At 31.5% G+C, this 23,562-nt stretch overlaps 1 protein-coding gene across 3 annotated transcripts in view; it reads right to left on the bottom strand.

Moving 5' to 3' along the window:
- LOC127720176 (uncharacterized) overlaps positions 1 to 23,562 on the bottom strand; it is a 54,321-nt gene that overhangs the window by 7,945 nt on the left and 22,814 nt on the right. For 2 of the 3 annotated variants that reach the window (XM_052226643.1, XM_052226644.1), the window contains exons 6-9: positions 22,559 to 22,699; positions 19,532 to 19,697; positions 19,064 to 19,239; positions 134 to 217 (exon numbers count right to left, since the gene is read on the bottom strand). In XM_052226643.1, the coding sequence (XP_052082603.1) occupies positions 134 to 217; positions 19,064 to 19,239; positions 19,532 to 19,697; positions 22,559 to 22,699 (567 nt within the window). Of the gene's footprint in view, positions 1 to 133; positions 218 to 13,459; positions 16,123 to 17,606; positions 17,679 to 19,063; positions 19,240 to 19,531; positions 19,698 to 22,558; positions 22,700 to 23,562 lie in introns of those variants that run through there. The other variant, XM_052226641.1, reaches the window with a different exon arrangement.

The following is a 23,562-nucleotide window of genomic DNA, read 5'->3' as shown; positions in this document are numbered from 1 at the left end:
CACTATTCGATAAACTGGAAGCTTGTGGGTGATAAATCTACAATTACATCACAAAATAACTAATGCTCACATGAAGCTTGATACCTAAATTCTAGAAGCTCTGATATTTGTAGGGAAAAAATGTTAAACTTACCATCTTCACGTCCGCTGCTGATTTGTTTTGAATGAACGATCTTACAACTAAACTGGTTGTATTCACATAAATGTAAATGTTCCGCTGCAAATGGAAAAGAAGATAACTTGAAAATATCCTTTCTTATAATATGGTTACACATGACTCTCGTATATTTAAATAAATGGGGAATGCGTCCACAAAAACGTGAGTATACGTTTTATAACACTTGGTAGAGGCAAACTAAAGTTAAAGAACGGAAACGAAAATTTGTAAAGGAACATAATTCTAGAACGTTTAAAATGACGCAACCAAAACTTGAACTTGATCTGCCTTTTGTGGTAATGAGCATTGTGTATAAGTTTCATAACATTTTGTTGAGGCTAACTAAAGTTAGAGAACAGAAACAAACTTTGGGACGTACAGTCGTACGTACGAATGGACTAACGTAAAGACGGACAAGGGTAAAAACTTAATGCCCCCTCTGTTACGGGGCATAAAAAGACAAGGTTCACAAAACGGATCTGGTTAAACCAAACAATTATTTGAGGACTGTCAAAACATGGCATGGAACAAAAGCTTTTGTGCGAAAGATCAATATATGTGGGTGTGTGTGTTTCACTTTCATACACAATTTTGTTAAACCTTTCAAAATCAGTGATGTATGAAAAGTCTATTGTATACGAAACCCGCGTTGGGTGTACTAATTTTTAATCCTGGTATCTATGATAATTTTATAAATACGTAGAACCTTTAGGCAGTTAGGAGCTATATGATAGAAAAAGGTCATAAAAATAATCACCAATTCACCATGTGTCACTTTTTCCTGAGAAAGTTCGAACCTGAATGTAGCTGTATTTTACTTTATCAACGACGAATTTGTAGAAAAAATGTATTATATAGCAGGAAAGAAATAAATGGACCAATCTCGTAATAGTTTTAATCCTTTTTCATTGACTCAATTTTATTTTTTTTTAACTTTTACACATTTCATTTTCCATACAGTGTATTGTGATGCGTTGTTGTTTTTATATTGTTTGCAAGAGTTGATTAAGAAACATTGTGGTGAGTAGATGTTTAATATGCATGGTTGGATGACAGACAAATCTGTGAATCATGAAGGTAGTACTTTTTTGTTTAATTTCTCACTGACAATGTGCTTACGAAGCTACAATGATAAGAGCAATATGCAAGTGCTTTATTTTGAAACCACTTCTCTGTACCAATTCAGTCCAATATTTTAATTATATCCATGACCTAGCGACAATGATCTTAACACCTATAGAAATTTTCGTCACATCATATGCATGGTCACATCCAATTCAATGAACGATTCTGCAGCGAAGACGAACGAAATGCCATCACAAACAGAACATACACGGGTTAAAAAAACTCATCAAAGATACCAGGTAACAATTATAGTCTTTGTGGATGAGGTAGAATGTGATCTCATATTTTTATGTGTTTCGCTAGTTTATAGGTTGCACTTTGTAAATACAGCTGTTTCTCAAACCACGCCTCTTTTGGGGAGATATTTAATATTCATAGATATGTTAATTTGTTAATGTACTGGTTCCCATTTATGATCTCGGTGTTTCATCTCATAGAGACATCACTTGGAAATGTAACCAGTATAGAAAAACATGGTAGCGCCTAAATTTTAATTCTTAGGAAGTCCAAATATGAAGGTAAGGGTAGTATAGAATTTTAGTATAAGTTTAAACTCTTAGAAGTTCAGGGCATATAAATGTTGAAAATATGCCGCACAGCCCTTTATTTTGACCTTTGAATAAAATAGTAGTGTATATAAACTTTCCGTTCTGGGATATTATTTTTCACGAAACTTCATAGTAAAAGTGTCACAGTTTTAGCCGCAAAGGGAGTTCCTATGGGAAATTGCATTGTCTATATTTACAGAATTGCAACCTATATAGGGTTAAAAAATAGAACATACAGAATTTCACAATATCTGGTTTATCTCAGAGATTTTAAAGAATTTAACTCAAATATGAAGTTTTATAAATATTTCATGAAGATTGAGAAAATCCTGAGCCTTAACTATGATGACTCAGCATAAATTCACAATTTACAGTATGCATGGTTTACTTAAAGCCCTGAATTCAAAATAAATTCATAATATATGCCTGTTTGTGATTTAAATTATTTAGAAGTACTTATATTTACTCTTCGCAGTCATTGCAACTCATTGATCCTTCCTAATAATTTTGTTGGGTTATTTTTGTCCTGTCGATAACCAAAAAGTAAGCTGTAACACCTAAATGTGTTTTTTTGTGACCACGGCATTCAAAAGTACAAGCTAGAATTACAAAAGACCTCAATAAAACTTACAATAGTGTGTTCTATCCTAAATATATACTAAATACTCCACATTGCTAGAAACAGGGAAAATATTTAGGAAATGTGAGGCCCCAGGGGGCAAAAAACAGAAAAAAAATGCCTACCCTGGGTCATAAAACAGATAATTTAACTTGTAAATGCTATGATTTTATTATTTTCAAGGTCTTTTCTAAACAAAACAATAACTGTGCTGGAAAGTTATGCAAAAATAAGATGTAAGCAGTCTTTTCTATCAAACTTTTAGTGAATTTATGCACCAGACTGATATCTTCTTAAATACAATTTTGCAAATATGGCTTTGTTTAGACACTTCTAGTTCATACATTAACTAACTTATGTTAGTTATATGGTTAGAGATGATACTGTTGTGACAAGAATTCTTAACTGACCATTTGAGACAGAAATTGTGAACTTTCATTGACAAATAGGCATACAGTAAGATGTGGACTGGAGACACAGGCAGGATTGGATACTTTGTATAAACTTGAATGTTGGAATGATTAACTACTAAACAATACATTTATAGTATTCTAAAATGCTTTCAATTTGTTATCAGAATAGTTTCAAACATGTTTTAGACATTTCATGTCAGAAAACATGCACATAGGGTAAGCTGGCATTGATTAAAGTCTTGTTTTCAAATTCTTTAAAAAACTGAAACAGGGGTAGGGGTATAAAATGTACTGTAAAAGGAAACTTAGAGTATATGCAGTGATTTCCAAAAGGCTATAATTCTGATAAATAAGTATTGTTGTGAGAAAAAGTGTTTTTAGAAGGTTTTCTATTTGAATAAATGTTTGTATAGGTTGCACTTTGTAAATACAGCTGTTTCTCAAACCACGCCTCTTTTGGGGAGATATTTAATATTCATAGATATGTTAATTTGTTAATGTACTGGTTCCCATTTATGATCTCGGTGTTTCATCTCATAGAGACATCACTTGGAAATGTAACCAGTATAGAAAAACATGGTAGCGCCTAAATTTTAATTCTTAGGAAGTCCAAATATGAAGGTAAGGGTAGTATAGAATTTTAGTATAAGTTTAAACTCTTAGAAGTTCAGGGCATATAAATGTTGAAAATATGCCGCACAGCCCTATATTTTGACCTTTGAATAAAATAGTAGTGTATATAAACTTTCCGTTCTGGGATATTATTTTTCACGAAACTTCATAGTAAAAGTGTCATAGTTTTAGCCGCAAAGGGAGTTCCTATGGGAAATTGCATTGTCTATATTTACAGAATTGCAACCTTATATCACTAAGATATGATACACATACGACATACGTCTGTTTCTCCTGTTTTTCTGATTCTGATCATTTTCATTTTTATATTATATAGGTCTCATTACTTTAGCATAAACTTTTTTATGATCCACATAAACGTTAGAAAAACCTGCTGGAAGTACATGTACCTGTTAAAATCATTCTTTATTACAGACGAAGTGCGCGTCTGGCGTACACAATTTTAATCGTGGTATCTGTGTTGAGTTTAGTTTCCTGAATTTATGATTTACACTTCCTTGAAGAATATAGTGCACTAACAATTACTTATAATAAATATGAATCGGCTATTTCATTCTTGAAATTTTCTAAAGCTGCATTTTGCGTCTGGTTTTGAAGCCTATATGATTACACCTTACACTCATTATTAATAGTATTATAAACATAATACTGTTGATATAATAAATAAAATCTAAGAGAAAAAGGACCTAAATACAAAAATTTCACGTTGATCAATGAACCATGAGTACGAGATTCAGAAATCAGATGAACTCGTTTGGGTGAGAGGGACATACACCATTACAATAATTATTATATATTTGAAATATAGTTGACATAAACTCATCATAGATACCGGGATGACTAAATTTGTGTACGCCAGACGCGTGTTTCATCTACAAGATTATCTAGCAGTGATACTTGAATCAACAAATATAAAGGTCAAATACAGTACGAAGGTGAAGAGTATTGAGGACCCCAACTTCTGAAAAATGGTTTGTCAAATACAGTTAAAAATTACTTGTAACATCTGAGTTTAGACTACTATAGTCTAGATCTGAGAAACGACCATGTTACGCAAAATTTAACTTGATCACTAAATCATTAAATAAAAACACGCGTTTCTGAATGAAAGTAGAAAAAGATGGATCTCAAGTCAATATAAACCGATGAATGCTTGAATTCAAAATACCATTCAATAACAAAAGTGCCATAAAATTGTCAACAGTGATAAAATAAAGGGTAATAACTTTTGACAAACAATGTTAATCCTCCAGGATTGGTCCAAAAATATATGTTGGCAGACAATTTTAAATAGTTCAAAGATAAAAAAATAAACTTATAATTGATTTATCACGATTAAATTTCACTAGTTGTATGTTTCATTTAGAATAACATTTTATTGATAACCCTCCTTGAAAATAATAAATACAAAGTACATGGTTACTTGATTGTTGCATGCGTATATCCAGTTGCATATCAAGGTTGAGAAGAATTTAACAATGTAAATGGTAGGCAGGTTTGAACAGGATGAACGGTAAAAATTTTAGGCTGCCACAGAAAAACAAGTGTGCTAGATAGGACCGAAATTACAGACCCCTCCTGCAGTTGGTGAAAGGGTACATTAATGTGCAGCGTGTAGCACTAGCCGTACATGAAGCTTTTTTATTTAACTGGTTTCTGTTATATTTGAAAAAAGTAAAATAACAAATATACCGAATTCAATATTCAAAACGGAAAGTCCCTTATCAAATTGCAAATTCAAAAGCTCAAACTCATCAAAAGAATAGAAAACAACTGCCTTTTTCCAGACTTGGTACAGGCATTTCCTTATTACACAATTTCCACCTGATGTGACTGCATGTACATATAAACTGTGCAGCCAAATAGTAGATCACTCTAACAAGGTTATGCTAGCATAAGTCCAGGATTCACAATATGTTTTTAACCTTTTTCAAAAAATTTAAAATACACCAACTCAAATAGGAGATGCATATATTTATCTATTGTATAAGTGCTGGATATATAGTTTAAAATTTATGTTATATGTAATAAAAATGAACCTTTTATCTATTATCTACAATAAATTGATTTGCATGACATATTCCCCCTTAACTGTGTTTGTTTATAAACTAGAGGCTCTAAAGAGCCTGTGTCGCTCACCTTGGTCTATGTGCATATTCAACAAAAGACACTCTCCAACATTGAAGACAAGAATAGAATTCATAAGAACAATTTTGTTGATCTTGTATTGCTAATCATTTAGTCTGTTTAGTTTCTCTCTATCTTCTTTATTTTTTGCTCAAAACACAAAACAGGGTAAAAAAATCCTTATTTAAGGGCTAGGCAATCACTCCTATAAAGAGGGACAGACTACTACCTTTTTCAGCAAAATCTGACTTGTTAATAGATTGGACGATTTCCTCTATATTGCCTTAATTGTAGATCTTGTCTTGCTGATCATTTTTGCCTATTTAAGTTTAAATCTATCTAATATATATATAATTCTTATCTCTACGTTCTATTTTTGACCATGTCGGCCATGTTGGTTGGCAGGCAGGGTCATCGGACGTATATTTTAAACTAGATACCTTAAGGATGATTGTGGCTAAGTTTGGTTAAATTTGTCTCAGTAGTTTCAGAGGAGAAGATTTTTGTAAAAGATTACAAAAGTTTACAGAAAAAATGACCTGATGAACATTTTTATTCCGTCTCAGATGTACTCTAAATGCTTTAGTTTCAGAGATATAAGTCAAAAACTGCATTTTACCCAAATGTTCTAATTTTAGCCATGACAGCAATCTTGGTTGATGGGCGGAGTCGTCGGATAAATTTTGTAAACTAGTTACCCTAAGGATGATTTAGTTTAAGTTTGGTTTAATTTGGTTGAGTAGATTCAGAGGAGAAGTTTTTTGTAAAAGATTACAAAAATTTACGAAAAATTGTGAAAAATTGACTTTAAAGGGCAATAACTATTTATGGGGACAATTGACAATTTTGGGCAAGTTGACTTACTTTTAGATCTTACTTTGCTGAACAATTTTGCTGTTTACAGTTTATCTCCATCTATTATAATATTCCAGATAACCAATAAAATGCTTCGCTGAACGCAGCCTTATACGACAGCAGAGGTTCGAACCGTGAACAGTTGGGGCAAATTTGGACACAATATTCAAGCTTGATACTGTCTGAATTTGGATTGTGATCAATTTTTTTTACATAAAATAGGTTTCTGACACAAAATAAATGTGGTCAAAGATCTTATAAATCCATTGCGCAATACTGTGCAATTGAAGATTTCTTCTTGAAACTTTTCAAAATTCGAAATTTTAAAAATTTTGAAAAAAAAATATGAATCCCTTTAAAAAAATTGGGAAAAAATCCCCCCCCCCCTACTTTTTGAAACCCCCCTTGGAGCAATAACCCCAAAACTCAATCCCAGCCTTTCCTTTGTAGTATGGAACCTTGTAGTACAATTTCAGAGAGATCCATACAGTTACACACAAGTTATTGTGTGGAAACTAGAAAAATTCGTAAGGGTTCCACGGAACCCAGTGTCTCGCCTACTTTTGCTGTTAGTGGCAGGCTCAACAAAAATGGGGAAAAATTATTAAAAATTATCCTCTAGATACTATCTTTTGATTGTAAGAAGTTCTGTTCAAGTTTGGTAAAAATCCAAGAAGGTTTATGAATCTTATAAATGTTTTAAAAACTTTAACTGCAGACTGTACGTAATGCTAACTGGAATAAAACTAAGTCCATTTATAAGTAATATACGGAAAAACAGGAAATAAATTTTTACAAAATTTCCTTCTAGATACTTGCTTTTGATCATACACAAGCTTCTGTCCAAGTTTGGTACAAATCCAGGATAGTTTAAGAAAGTAATTAAAATTTTGAAAGCTTTAACCACAGAGTGAATGTAATGTTAACTGGCAGAAAAACTAAGTCCATTTATAAGTAAAATACGGATAAACAGGATTTTTTTTTTAACAAAATTTACTTTTGAATACTATCTTATGATCACAAACAAGCTTCTGTCCAAGTGTGGTACAAATCCAGGATAGTTTAAGAAAGTTATTAAAATTTGAAAAACTTTAACCACAGAGTGAATGTTATGTTAACTGGCAGAAAAACTAAGTCCATATATGAGTAAAATACGGATTAACAGGATTTTTTTTTTACAAAGTCTTCTTCTGGGTACTATCTTATGATTATAAACAATCTTCTGTCCAAGTTTGGTACAAATCTAGGATAGTTTAAGAAAGTTATCAAAATTTGAAAAACTTTAACCACAGAGTGCATGTAATGTTAACTGGCCCGAAAAACTAAGTCCATTTATGAGTAAAATACGGAAAAACAGGATTGTTTTTTAACAAATTTACATCTGGATACTATCTTATGATCATAAACAAGCTTCTGTCCAAGTTTTGTTGAAATGCAGGACAGTTTAAGAAAGTCATTAAAATTTCAAAAACTTTAACCACAGAGTGAATATTTGTGGACGCCGCCGACGACGACGACGACGATGACACCGACGGAATGTAGGATCGCTATGTCTCGATTTTGCTACAAAAGTCGCAGGCTCGACAAAAATGCTTGTTTTTGGCCCTTTTTTGGCCCCTAATTCCTACATGTTTGGGACAATTAACCCCAAACTCAATCCGAGCCTTCCCGTTGTTATATTGAACCTTGAGGTATAATGTCAGAGAGATCCATACACTTACACACAAGTTATTGTCTGGAAACTAGAAAACTGCTTGAGTTTGGCACCTTTTTTGGCCCTTAATTCCTAAACTGTTGGCCCCCATAACCCCTAAAATGAATTCAAACCTTCTACTTGTGGTAGTTAACATTGTGGTACAATTTCAGAGCAACCGAAATACTTATACACAAGTTATTATCCTGAAACTAGAAAAATGCTTGTTTTTGGCCCCTTTTTGGGCCCCTAATTCCTAAAGGGTTGGGACCATCATCCCCAAAATCAATCCCAACCTTCCTCATGTGGTATTGAACCTTCTTTAAACATTTCATAGAGATCCATTCACTTTAACTAAAGTTATTGTCCGGAAACCAATGTGTGTTCGGACGACGACGCAGACGCAGACGACGACGACATCATACCATTATATGATCCCAAAAAAATTTTTGCGGTCGTATAAAAACTGCAAAGTTTCCTTAAAATTACCAATTAAGGGGCAGCAACCCAAATCGGGTTGTTTGATGCGTCTGAAAATTTCAGGGTACATATATCTTGACCTGGTGAACATTTAACCATGCCAGATTTGCTCAAAATGCTTTAGTTTCAGAGATATAAGACAAAAACTGCATTTTACCCCCATGTTCTATTTTTAGCCACAGCGGCCATCTTGCTTGATGACATTAACATTTTATTCGTCATTGTGCGAAGTGCTCCTTTGAAGGAGGGATTTTCTTAACCAGAACAGAACAGAACAGTACAGATGGGCGGGGTCGTCAACAAAGAATGTATCGGAATTGTCTAATTTAGGAAAATATTTGAAATACGCCAGATATAAAATTTTCATGACAATCCTCTGAATGATTTATACTATGTATAGTCTTCCCTCCGATTGTATTTAAAATGTTCTGTAATGATATACATGTATATATTTATGATATACCTATAAGCTATTGCTTCTGGTTTGAAATAAACTATGAACTATTCATTCAAAGTTATGCCATTTTAATATATTCAATGTAAGGTGCCCTGATTTTTTTTCAATATTTTGCTTTGTATAATAAGAAAGGCAAGACAAAGTTTGGAGAATGTGTCTCCATGTTTGACCAGTAATAGAGTAACAACAGATAGATGGCTGAGATGGAGTAATAGGTCATATTTTACTCATCCATATGTAATGTTAGATATAAGAACATCATTCAATAATGCAGGTGAACCTTTAGTTGATAGAATAAGCAGATATTAACGAATCTCCTTCCATCCCCCAATTGAGAGCATACGACACAGTTTCGATTCCATGATGATTTTTTTACGAAAATTTTACAAGCTATTTTTCACCTAAGCAATTCAAATATGTAATAAAACAAGAGGCTCTCAAGAGCCCGAATCGCTCATCTGTAATTTTTTGCTTAAATCTTTCATCAATGATTATTTTTGCTTTTTAATATATATTAATGAATGGCTTAAAACTTCCATTGAAATGTTCTTTGTATCTGTCATATTTTCTTCAAAATCAAAGAAATGCATTTTACCCCTATGTTTCATTTTAGCCATAGTGGCTATGTTTCTTGACAAACAAGAAAATAAAATACAAAATTTATACTCAATACTCTGAAACTCATTCAGCCCAAGTTTGGCTGAAATTGATTCAGCAGTTTCAAAGGAGAAGATTTTTAAAGAAAGCAAACTAAATGAACAAATTGTGAAAAATTGATTTTAAAGGGCAATTACTCCTTAAGGGGACAATTGACAATTTTGGTCATAAGAACTTATTTGTAGATCTTTCTTTGCTGAACATTTTTGCTGTTTACAGTTTATCTTTATCATTAATAATATACAAGATAATAGCCAAAATCTGCAAAATTTCCTTAAAATTACCGATTAAGTGGAAGCAATCCAACAATGGGTTATTAGATTTATCTGAAAATTTCAGGGCTGACAGAGCTTGGCCTTTTTACCTTCATCAGATTAGCTCTAAATGCTTTGGTTTTTAAGATACAAGCCAAACACTGCATTTTACCCCCTATGTTCTATTTTTAGCCATGGCGGCCATGTTATTTGACGAAACTGTAAATAAAACACAAACTTTATTCTAAATACCCTAAGCATCATTCAGCTTAAGTTTGGTTGGAATTGGTTCAGTAGTTACAGAGGAGAAGATGTTTGAAATAGTTTACACCAGACGATCGACGGACGCCACGTGATGGCAAAAGCTCACTGTTCCTTTGGAACGGTGAGCTCAAAATACCTGCATGTGCTACTTTAAGAGTTAAAAGTGGTCGAAATTTTAGACATTTACTCAAACAGTTCGTTTTTTTGGACATTAGACACACCTAACTTTTTTATTTCAACAGATAATACAAGCAGATTTTTGTAAAAAAAATTCTAAAAATCATCTTTACATAAATATGCTCTTAATATGTACACAGTTCTTTAAAAATAATTAATTTTTAACAAGGTTTCAGGGTTTTAGAATTTTTTGCAGTATATTTATCAAATTAAAAAAAAGATTCAATGTTGACTAATTCATTTTAATTGGTACAAATAATCTTCATAAATTATGTAATCAAACCTCATGCAATTTTAAAAAGGAGTGGTCCATGTACTCGATTTCAAGTTAAAACAGTTTAAATCATAAAAAAAAGTCAAAAAATACATCTTTTCCTGCTATGTCACAGTTTTACGTTGCGAAAATAACATTTCAAGTTATCAACATCATTACCTCCCCTGTAACTGTATGCTCTTAAAGATAGAACAAGAATGTGTCCATAGTACACGGATGTCTGACTCGCACTATCATTTTCTATATTCAGTGGACCGTGAAATTGGGTTCAAAACTAATTTGACATTAAAATTCATCATAGGGAACATGTTTACTAAGTTTCAAGTTGATTGGACATCAACTTCATCAAAAACTACCTTGACCAAAAACTTCAACCTGAAGAGGGACAGATGGACGAACAGACAGAGGGATGGACGAACGAACAGATAGAAGAATGAAAGGAGGTACAGACTAAAAAACACAATGCCCCTAAGTGGGGCATAAAGGTGTAATACCACCATTGATTTTCCCCTATTAGTCTTTGTTAAATTTGCACTTTTCAAAAAATTGTGCAGAATTTATCTTTGTTTCAAATAAAGAAATACTTGGCATGAGTAAAGTTTTATCCTGTCCAGTACTATAGAAAAAATTTCACATAACATTTCATTGCATATAAGAAAATAACCATCACTGGAAGTTAACCAATCAAATTTTCCCCCTTTTTTAACCTGTGTACAAGCTTTAGTAACCAAGTAACCTCAAGTTTCCAAAATATTCTATAGAAACCCCAAATAAAAAAATAATGGTGCTTTGAAATACCCAAGATATATGTTTATGACCCAGAAATGTTTTACTGCAATGAAATGTAGGATCAATCACCTACAACTGTCAAATTCAAGGGAATATTTTTTTTCAACCTATTTTCGTATGCAACCGGATGTGACGTACTATGATTTGGTGGTATTACACCTAAAGAAGACTTTTTTGTTAAATAAACTGAATGTGACCTTTTTTCTTTGTAATACTGATTATTTCAAGCATTCCTGTCATGTTTTGTCATAATCAGTTCAATAGTTTGAGAAAAATCTAGTATAATGTAAGACGACATCTACAGTGTTTCTAGCAAAATTTCTTCGAAAAATCCAAACCAAGCCGCATCATGATAGAATATAGTAAGGACCAATAAATGATCAAATATTTATCTCATCTGCCTACAAACAGTTGGATATGATACAAAAGATGACTTTAGGATGATAAATACTACTAATGGACCTCTTTGTCTTCCTTATAAGGTCTCTTTTGGTCCATTTATACCTCTCATTTCCTCAAAATTTCTACTTTTTAGGCCAATAAATAAAATTTTTGGGGTAACTTTCACTCATTTATGATAGAAATGTCTGAATGAACTATCCGTATAAAAGTTTACTGTCTCCAAGGAGGTTTCAATAAGTCCTTAGGTAAAATTTAAATTTACGCCGCGTTCCAGAGAGTGACATAAAAAGCTTCTCTTTTGGTGAATAATTTGTTGTTACTGCTTAAAAAATAATTTCATTTACTTAAAACTATATAGTTTTTAAAGTATTTCTTAGGAAAAATTTTCTTGTATAGCAGAATATAAGAAATAAGGAGAAAAAGCTCCCCAAAACTCTAAGTATGGCTTGTTCTGTCAACTAATATTCAGGGTAAAGTCCTATTTCAAGGAAATTTTCTCATAAAATGTGTTTTGGAGACTCAATCCACTCAGAATATTTCATTATCTGTAATATTTCACTTAAATAGCAAGAAATTTTAACACATGAGAGTACTCACAAGGTGAAAGGTGCATGTACAGCTTCCCATATTAGGTGTAATACCACCATTGATTTTCCCCTATTAGTCTTTGTTAAATTTGCACTTTTCAAAAAATTGTGCAGAATTTATCTTTGTTTCAAATAAAGAAATACTTGGCATGAGTAAAGTTTTATCCTATCCAGTACTATAGAAAAAATTTCACATAACATTTCATTGCATATAAGAAAATAACCATCACTGGAAGTTAACCAATCAAATTTTCCCCCTTTTTTAACCTGTGTACAAGCTTTAGTAACCATGTAACCTCAAGTTTCCAAAATATTCTATAGAAACCCCAAATAAAAAAATAATGGTGCTTTGAAATACCCAAGATATATGTTTATGACCCAGAAATGTTTTACTGCAATGAATTGTAGGATCAATTACCTACAACTGTCAAATTCAAGGGAATATTTTTTTTCGACTTATTTTCGTATGCAACCGGATGTGACGTACTATGATTTGGTGGTATTACACCTAAAAGTCCATTTTACCAACATTTATATGAATATAAACTTTCAGACAGCTTTAATACTAGGCTTGTTCACTACCATTTAGCATGTTTAGTATTGAAAAGGTAAAAATCTGAGTGCATTGAACCTATGACCTATATTCAAATGCTTTGGAGTTAACAGGTTGATATTATGCATTACTAATTCACATGATGTTAATTCATGCTAAATTGATAGCATCCAACAATACTAACTCACTCAAATATGTTAACTCAATGAGTTAAATGATACAGTTGTTCAAATGTGAGTAAAGTGTATCTTAATATTTGTTTCTATATAAAAATAAGGAGATGTGATATGATTACCAATGAGACAACTATCTACCAGAGTTTAAACAAGGTGCATGTACAAAACTAGAGAGCTCTGTATGGCCTTCAACAATTAGAAAAAAACCAATACTGTATAGTCAGCTATATATATTTATTTCACAAATATACATTAACTAAGATACAAGCCAAAAACTGCATTTTACCCCTATGTTCTAGTTTTGCCATGGCGGCCATGTTTTTTACAAAACAGAAAATAAAACACAAACTTTATTCTAGATACCCTTAGAATCATTCAGCTTAAGTTTGGTTGGAATTAGTTCAGTAGTTTCAGAGAAGAAGATTTTTTAAAGTTAGAAAACATGATAAACAAATTGTGTAAAATTGTCCTCAAAGTGCAATAACTCCTTAAGGGGTCAATTGACAATTTTGATCATATGGAGATCTTACCTTGCTGAACATTTTTGCTGTTCACAGTTTATCTTTATCATTAATAATATTCAAGATAATAACCAAACACTGCAAAATTTCCTTAAAATTACCAATTAAGTGGCAGCAACCCAACAATGGGTTATCATCATATTCAACTGAAAATTTCAGGGCTGATAGAACTCCACCTAATGAACACTTTAACCCATGTCAGATTTGCTCTAAATGCTTTGGTTTTTGAGATATAAGCCAAAAACTGCATTTTACCCCTATGTTCTATTTTTAGCCATGGCGGCCATGTTATTTGACGAAACAGTAAATAAAAAACAAACTTTATTCTATATACCCTAAGGATCATTCAGCTCAAGTTTGGTTGGAATTGGTACTGTAGTTTCAGAGGAGAAGATGTTTGAAATAGTTTACACCAGACGGACAACGACAGACGCCAAGTGATGGCAAAAGCTCACCGTTCCTCCTTGAGCTAATAATTAACAGGTAAGAAAACAATAAATCGTCTAAGAATTAGAGAATTTTTTTATCAATTTTGATTCGGAATTGTTAACTCATATAATGATGTCAAAGATTCTACTATTCAGAGTATAACTGTTTAAACAAGCCCAAAGGTAGTAAATACTTCTGAAGATTTAATCAATCAACTAGAGTTTATAATATTCAAAGTATATACATACATTGAACCTGAAAATGCTGTGATCTTAGACAAAAAACTTTCTTTAAAACTTATCATCCTGTGAAAACTTCACTGTTTGCTAAATATAATTTGATTGATTATTCGTGTTTAATGACACTTTCAGCACTCTTGGCTACAACAAGGTAGTCAGTTGTTATTGGTGGAGGAAGTAAGAATCTCCAGAGAGGACCACCAACACTTGACATGAAAAGTGACAATCATAGTCAATCAAGATAGGAGTGGAACGCACCAGCCAAGGGTGAAGTTTGAATTCTTAACCTAATAATTTGCTAATTGTAGACGGGCAAATTACACAGTATATGAACTATTACTATACTCAGCCCCCGAGGCCACACTATTTTATAATTTGCCCAGACTAGTTCCATAACATATAATTAAGATAAGGTTTATGTTCATAATTACTTGAAAAAAAAATTTCACGTATTAACCATAGGAAAAACAGTGCATTCAAACTCATTCTCAAACCATATAAATATAATTATATCTATGAAACAGCTCCTAGATTTTTCACGCCATGAAAAGAATTCTTGAATAAAGTCTTCCCAATTTCCAGGTAAAATATCCAAGGTCTGTTACCCTATAGTAACACATCTAAATCCTTATTCTCTTCATGCTAACAAACTTCATTTTCATAATGTTTTTTTTCTTTAACCAATCCCTAAAGTCTATTTTGCAAATTTGCATTCAAGTATAATAAATCAATTTTCTTTTTTCCTAAATTTGCTAATTCTGTTTTGAATTCTTTAATGCGAGCATCTCCTTTTCATAAATTGTCAAATATGGATTTACTCTCTTCTTTCTTGGTGGCCATATTGCAACTGTCTTAGCGCTAGCAAATACTTTCTTCTTCATCTTACTACCTTCCGTATCTATTATCTTCATCTTACTACCTTTCTTATCTATCGCTAATACCAATTGTCCTTTCTCATTAATCTTTGGCATTATAGATACCTGTTTGATGCCATTCTGGTCTATATATACCTTGCTTCCTTGAGAAGCATTTGTTTTCGTTGTCTTGGATGATGTGTTCGATGTTAACACTTTTATTTGAACATCCTTCATATTAACTGATGATGATGATTTCAATAAGTTCTGGTCATTTAAGGATGAAGATTTGGACTTATTTTGATCAGTAGATATTGACTCCTGATGATTAGAAGATTTTGATTTTTCAGGTTCTCGCCAGTAAGGTAAACTATAGTTATGGTAAAACAAAGGATTATAATAATTTACCACTTTTTTAAATTCATCTTTACTTAGTTGACAGTTTTCCCTTATTTGTTTCAGCAAATGAAGTGGTAACTGTTTGGGAACTAATTGCCCATTAATAACTTGTGTAGCTTTTACAATTAAGTTTGCATTCAAAAAACAATCTTTATCTGATGTATCATTTGATTCTTGTTTAGATAAATTAGAATTTACTAGCTCCTCTTCTGTAGCCGTTCTAACATGTTGTATTTCTGTCAGATAAGGCAAGCTACTATGAATAATACTATAAGTGTCCAAGGCTTTGCCTTTTTGAAGAGGTGTATTATCCAATGTTCCTGCATCGTTTTCTGTTTTTATTGTTGTATCAAATTCCTTTGATGACTTGTTGTCACCTTCCACTAGAGAGTGGGAAGCTGTTTTTTTTCTGGCTGGTCTTTTACCATGTTTACGCTCAGCTGAAAATGTATTTACCATGAGTTAAATGATGAAATATGAAAAATATATGTGTGGTTCCAGTTAACCAACAGACCCTAGTTTAAATCCCTTGACCATAGAACATTTTTTTTGTATTTCTGAAAAAATAAATCTTGAACGATCCAATTTTGTGGAATGTAAACCTCTGTCATCTGAATTTCCATTAGAAGCATCCATTACAGCTTATAATGCAACAACTTCTTAACAAAATACAACATAAAAAGGGAGCTACCATTTGATTTTTATGGGGGGGGGGGGCTAGGATGAAAAGTTTTGCCCTGCATTTTTGTTTAGTTGTAGTCTCTGTCCTGCATTTTTATTTTTCACTCTGTTCGGTCTTGCCTTTTTTTTTATTAGTTTATCCTGACTTTTTTTACATAAATTTTCATCCTACCTTTATTGTTTTGCCAAGTTGCTCATCCTGCCTTTTTTTTTACTCAAAACTCCTGTCCTGCCTTTTTTTCAAATTTCATTCTAGCCCCCCCCCCCCCCATACAAATAAAATTTTCACCAAAATTTAACATGAATTTTTCAAAAAAAAACCAAAAAACTAGATGTGTGTGAATAACATGAATGGCCCGTCTCAAAAAGTTGAAAAATTTGTAATTTCAACAACACATGCGGACACAGAAAATGCATGGATAGTATCTAGCTCTCAAGACCAATACTAGTTTGATGAAAAATTTCCTTGATCAATGAGAAGTGAAATTTCAAACTATCAGCAAACAGGAAGTGGATGTACTGCAGATCTAACAAGATGTGTTGAAACGACATGAAAATCAGCATAGTAGAACAAAACATAAACTTGATCTGTAACTCATCATGACAGACTTACATATAAAAAATCAGTGCAAAATCTGAAGGCGTATAGAAAAAAAGTATGTTTAACTGTGGTTTTCAAAGTCCAAAAATTTTGGCAAAAATTGGCAGAGCAGAACGAAACTTTAACTCAATCTGTAACACATCATGGTTAACACACATACCAAAAATCAGCCAAATATTTAAAGGCTTTAAAAAAATGTTCTGAAAACAATAATTTTCAACATTTTATGTCCAAAGCCCTTAATTTTGGCAAAAATTAGCAGAGCGGAACAAAACAAAAACTTGATCTGTAACTCATCATGGGTAACTCACTTACCAAAAGTCCAATATCTAAAAGTGTTTATAAAAAAATTGCATATAATGGTTTGTTGTGGATTGACGGAACGACTGAATGAAGGAAAAGGGTAAAACTTTGTTGCAGGGACATAAAAATGGGTATTTTTCCTAATTTTATTTGAAATTGAAAATTTGGATGTTATTTGAGTAAATTTATTTAAAAAATTCATGTAATCTTCATGTGAGTTTTAAATGAGATTCACATGAAATCGATTCAGGTGTGTTTCATGTGAATCTCTATTCAGGCGAGTGAAATTTCCCTGGGTAGGTTACCTTTATAGCAGGTTTAACTATACCATGACCTTACCTGTATAACTATAACCTAAGTTTAGCAGTTCACAAGACTTTCGTCCTCGTCGACAGAAATTTATGTGTTTAGCTGTAATAAATAAATTAATTTGCAATTGAAGTGCATCATATAGAAGATAATATTTTGCATTTCAAAGTATATTTATTTAAAACAATTGTGAAATGGTTAAACTTATTATTTATTTGATGATATTTCAAAAACAATTTATGCAGTTGGATTGCAAGCTTCCTCTGATATGAAAAGTTTGAAAAAAAATTATGCAATTGGAATTAATTTTGGTTCATTTATATGTTTCGTAGTTTAGTGTGACATCCATTTTTGCTGAACTAGTACACATTTTTGTTTAGGGGCCAGCTAAAGCCCGCCTTCCGGTGCTGGATTTTCTAGCTGTGTTGAAGACCCATTGGCATTTCTATCTACTTTTAGCTACTCATATCAACTTAAAACTTGTTTGACATATACATTGTTTGCTACAGATGATTTTTTTCTTTAAATTTGTAACTTTGCAGAAGATCTATGATTTTCTCTATAGGTTTGCTTTAGCAAGCTATTTCATTTTACTAGAAATGGCAAGTATTTTGGATGTAAAATAAATTATAATTTGAAAGTATTTTTAGATGTGTAATGAAGCAGTTTGTTTTTACCTGCAAATTTTGATGTGTACAGCACCGTTTGTTTTTTTGTAAATCGTTTTATAAATTCCTCGTTATTTTAGCATATGCACACACCATAGTTTGACCAAAAGTGGCAGAATAATCAGTAATGATCGCAAGCACCAAACGGTAGAAGCAGAATCAGAGCAATGTTGGCAATTATCTGCTGTTTCATACAATTTTGATGAAATTACTTATATGAATGTAATTAATACGCAAGAGAGAATGTAATACCATTTTTTTCAATTCTGTTAAATATGTTGGTGTGCATAATATAGTGCTTTAAGGATTATGTACCCTTGTGTTGATTCAATGATTTAATGCTTTGACTGATTGACGGAAAAAAACTTACCACAAAAATAGATTTGTTTCCTGTTCCTAGCTTATTGAGTGAGGTTTCCCGAGACTAAGAAATGATCTTCATTAGATGTTCATTCCACTGCATATGTGCCTACTGCACGGTAGCTCTGCTCTGCATACATATAAATCTCGCGATAATGAAATTAACGAAAAAAACTACCAGTGACAGAAGATTGCCGACATTGCTCTGTATCAATTTTACATATATTTTCTTTCATACCAGATACATCCAACTATAATTTTCTATGCATTTTAGATTCATTTTATTACAAATACATCCCATTTAACAATCTGCCTAATTTTTTAAACAGATTGACCAGATTTTACTATTGATGAGTTATTTGATCATTGGTTTCCATTTTTCAATACAAATTTGTGTTCATTTATATTGTTATGTATGCAAATTATGCACTCAAATCAAAATCTATATATAAACCTTACCCATTTTATTGCCTTCAATATGAACAAAGCCACAGGCACACTCCATGAACCTTGAAGAACATGGAACAAATTTATTGGAAGCTCTGTTTTTTGTTCCATGCCTATTAATCATGTGTTCTATATAAGCCCGTGAACACAACGAGGAATAGTTGCATTTTGTACATTTTAATATTTTTCTGAAATATAAAATAATGTTAAGTATAAATAATGTGATGGCTTTCAGTAAAAATTTGCAAGTTCATAATTCATGTTTGAATCTCAAAAGATAAACGATTTGAGATGTAGCTTTTATAGTAAATAGTTATTTCATGCTTAAGAAATAGCATTTGAAGAAATTGTTGGTTATCCTTCGTAATTGGCTGAAATTGTTTAAAATCATGTACAATCATATAAGTTCATGTTCCTATTGAAACATTACTGAACAAAGATTGATAAAGGGAGACTACTTTCAGTACCTTAACTACCTACCTAAAATGTTCTTCTCTGATAACTTTATTACATTCTATGCATTCCATCCCATAGAGTTCATCTGGAAACTCTAAATTTAGTTTAATCTCTGCATACTTGAACTTCAATTTAGTTTTATATACAACTTCGTCTTTCTTTTTCCTTTTCCGGAGCTGTTCCCTGACTTCTGCATTGAAAATTTGTAAAAAAAAATACATAAGCATATCTGTGATTATAGGTGTAATACCACCATTGATTTTCCCCTATTAGTCTTTGTAAAATTTGGACTTTTAAAAAATTGTGCAGAATTTATCTTTCTTTCAAATAAAGAAATACTTGGCATGAGTAAAGTTGTATCCTTCCAGTACTATAGACAAAATTTCACATAACATGTCATTGCATATAAGAAAATAACCATCACTGAAAGTTACCCAATCAAATTTTCACCTCTTTTTTACCCGTGTGCAAGCTTTAGTAACCATGTAACATCAAGTTTCCAAAATATTCTATAGAAACCCCAAATAAAAAAATAATGGTGCTGTGAAATACCCAAGATATATGTTTATGACTCAGAATTTTTTTACTGCAATGAAATGTAGAATAAATTACCTACAACTGTCAAATTCACGGGAATATTTTTTTACGATCCTTTTGCGTATGCAACCGGGTGTGACGTACTATATTCATAAAAACAAATGTTTAATTTACTATCAAAAGTTATATATAGAGAACACTCAACATAATTCTACACAAAAATCACTTGAAATTGTGCTTTATCACAGTAAATGCTGCAGCTGATTCGGGGCTGTTTCATTTAAATATTTCGCTGTATATTTAATAGATATAGGAAGGTCTGGATGGGGGTCCTTCATTTCTTATTTCTTTAACCTGTAAACTTTGTAGACAATTTTCTCTATTCATTATATAATCATGATAATTTGTGCACTTTGTTCTGCCTTTGTGCCTTTTATTTTTCATTTTGTACACCCAATCCAGACCCTCATATATAGTATGATGGAGAAATACATTAAGAGTGTTAACATCCCCTATCATTAGATATCATCTGGGTTCACTGATGTTTATTCAATGCAAGCAACAGTGCATTTTAGATATAAATTAATAGTACATAAACTGTTGACACAGAGATAATGTCTTGCCTCTATATTTATTTTGATAGTATAATAAAATGTTGAAATTTTGTAATGGCAATACTTTAAAATATAATTTATGCAAAACATTCAAAGACAATGAACCTTGATTGAAGGTGCAGGGCTGAAAAACCTCCATGGAAATTAAAAATGCCAATGCTAATACAACTAAATACCAAATACCATTTACTAATTATCATAAGAGGTTCCCTTGAAAACTGACCTCAACACAAACTGTAACATGTAAACTACTAAAAAGTTTCAAAGTCAATGAACCATGACTTGGGGGGATGGACCATATAATCTCCATGGAAATGAGATGTCCCTAATCACAAAGTAATAAATAATTAACGCTGTGGTAATCACTGAAGCTTGAAATAGCACCCTAAAAGATTAGTATATTTTCTATTTTGTTTCAGGAGTCTATTTTGTAAGCAGAAACAAAATTCTAAGATTATCTTCCCTGGTAAACTGTTATACTCCTATTCTTTTTAAATTCAGTATTCTTTAAGGGCCATCTTTGATATATGTTTGTTTATGTTCTTATTCAATGTTGTGCTCATCATGTCACACCATGCAATGCTCAAAGTGACTGAAGATAGATGATTGCCCTAGACACAGTAAAAGTCGTCTGGAGCCTGTAGTTCAGTGGTTGTCGTCGGTTTATGTCTGTGATATTTGTTTTTCAGATTTTTTTTTTAAAATTAGGCCGTTGGTTTTCTCGTTCAAATTGTTTCTCATTTTTTTTTATGTCAGGGCCTTTTATAGCCGACCACATTGTATGGGTTTTCTCATTGTTGAAGGCCATATGATTGTCTATAATTGCTTACATCCACGTCATTTGAACTCTTGTGGTTAATTGTCACATTGGCAATCATACCATATTTGCTTATTTTCATATAGATACAGTAAATTAATTTGATGTACATTTAAAGAATGGTTTAATGATAAATTTCAATCGACAGGATAGTATATCATCAAAATATTATCAAAACTGAAGGTGGAATACTCTTTTTATTTGAAAACAAAAACTTTTACAAAAGTTGCTACTGCTATTAAAACTAAATTTATAAATAGCTGTATCATGAGAGCATGATACACACTTATTTAGTATATATATATATATTGAAATTGTTACCTGAATAAAATGGGATATTAAGAAGGCATTTAATCCGAAACAAATAAAATTGCTTAAAAGAAAAATATGCATGAGTATACACTTCGATATTTAAATATTACACCAAATATAACTTTTAAAAGTCCCGTAACTCTTAAATGGCAAACCATAAAATTTTTCAAAATCAAAAGCAAGTCTATTTTGACCAATCCCAACAACACAATTGAACAGTGTTAAGTTTGAAGTAATTTGATCCAAGCAAACTAGAGCTTATGCATGAAATTTACAAAATAACATTTATTTGTCTGATGGTCAAAGTCCAATAAATCTGGAAGGACCTATCAGATTTATTTCTAAATGTTACAGTGTATTATATTCATTAATTAACAGTAACAGTAAAGTTTCCAGCAAATCAATCCAAACAAAATTAAAATTAAGGAATGACATTTGAAAAATGTTATCATTTAATCAATCCCAGCATACTGGAGTCTGTGAGAAGTGAATAATTGCCTTAAATCAAAGATTAAAGTCCTGTAACTCTGAAGCGACTAAGCTATAGGTTACCAAATCAAAAGAGAGCTTTCAGTTAGCGGTATATATATACTTAAGTTGTGGTAAAATTATACAAAAATTAGTTAAAGCAATTTTGATTTATCCTATGAACCATGATGAAGTGTTGACAGATGGGCAGATATATGGACAGACAATGGTATACAATAACATGAACGGTCTTTGATGGGAATATAATAAAAATTCTGAAGATAAATACTTAATCTTACAAACCTTTGGAACAATGCTCAGCAATGATATGATTTTGTTTTTTATATTTTTGCGAAGCACCACTAAATACCATTCCACAAAAATCACATCTTTCTTTAGGAATTTTGCGTTTTGAACATAACTGAATTTTCTCTTCACCTAAAACTAATAAAGAATATTAGCACCAATGAGATATATTGCCAAAATGCACATGTAGTGCAGTAAAATTGGTATCATTAATGTTACTACCTTTGTTTTATTTTGGTACCATTAATGTTATTACCTTTGTTTTTTTTTTTTTTAGTATCATTAATGTTATTACCTTTGTTTGTTTTTTTTGGTACCATTAATGTTATTATCTTTGTTTTTTTGGTACCATTAATGTTATTACCTTTGTTTTTTTTTTGTATCATTAATGTTATTACTTTTGTTTTATTTTGGTACCATTAATGTTATTATCTTTGTTTTTTTTTTTTTTAGTATCATTAATGTTATTACCTTTGTTTGTTTTATTTTGGTACCATTAATGTTATTACCTTTGTTTTTTTTTTTTAGTATCATTAATGTTATTACCTTTGTATGTTTTTTTTTGGTACCATTAATGTTATTATCTTTGTTTTTTTGGTACCATTAATATTATAACCTTTGTTTTTTTTGGTGTCATTAATGTTATTTATTACCTTTGGTTTTTTTTTTAGTATCATTAATGTTATTACCTTTGTTTTTTGGTATCATTAATGTTATAACCTTTCTTTGTTTTATTTTGGTACCATTAATGTTATTACCTTTGTTTTGTTTTTTTTAGTATCATTAATGTTATTACCTTTGTTTGTTTTTTTTGGTACCATTAATGTTATTATCTTAGTTTTTTTGGTACCATTAATGTTATTATCTTTGTTTTTTTTTTGGTATCATTAATGTTATTACTTTTGTTTTATTTTGGTACCATTAATGTTATTATCTTTGTTTTTTTTTTTTTTAGTATCATTAATGTTATTACCTTTGTTTGTTTTATTTTGGTACCATTA

The sequence above is a fragment of the Mytilus californianus genome, unplaced genomic scaffold (genome assembly GCF_021869535.1).
Source record: "Mytilus californianus isolate M0D057914Y unplaced genomic scaffold, xbMytCali1.0.p SCAF_11, whole genome shotgun sequence".
Classification (NCBI taxonomy): domain Eukaryota; kingdom Metazoa; phylum Mollusca; class Bivalvia; order Mytilida; family Mytilidae; genus Mytilus; species Mytilus californianus.
This window is presented reverse-complemented; position numbering and strand designations above follow the sequence as displayed.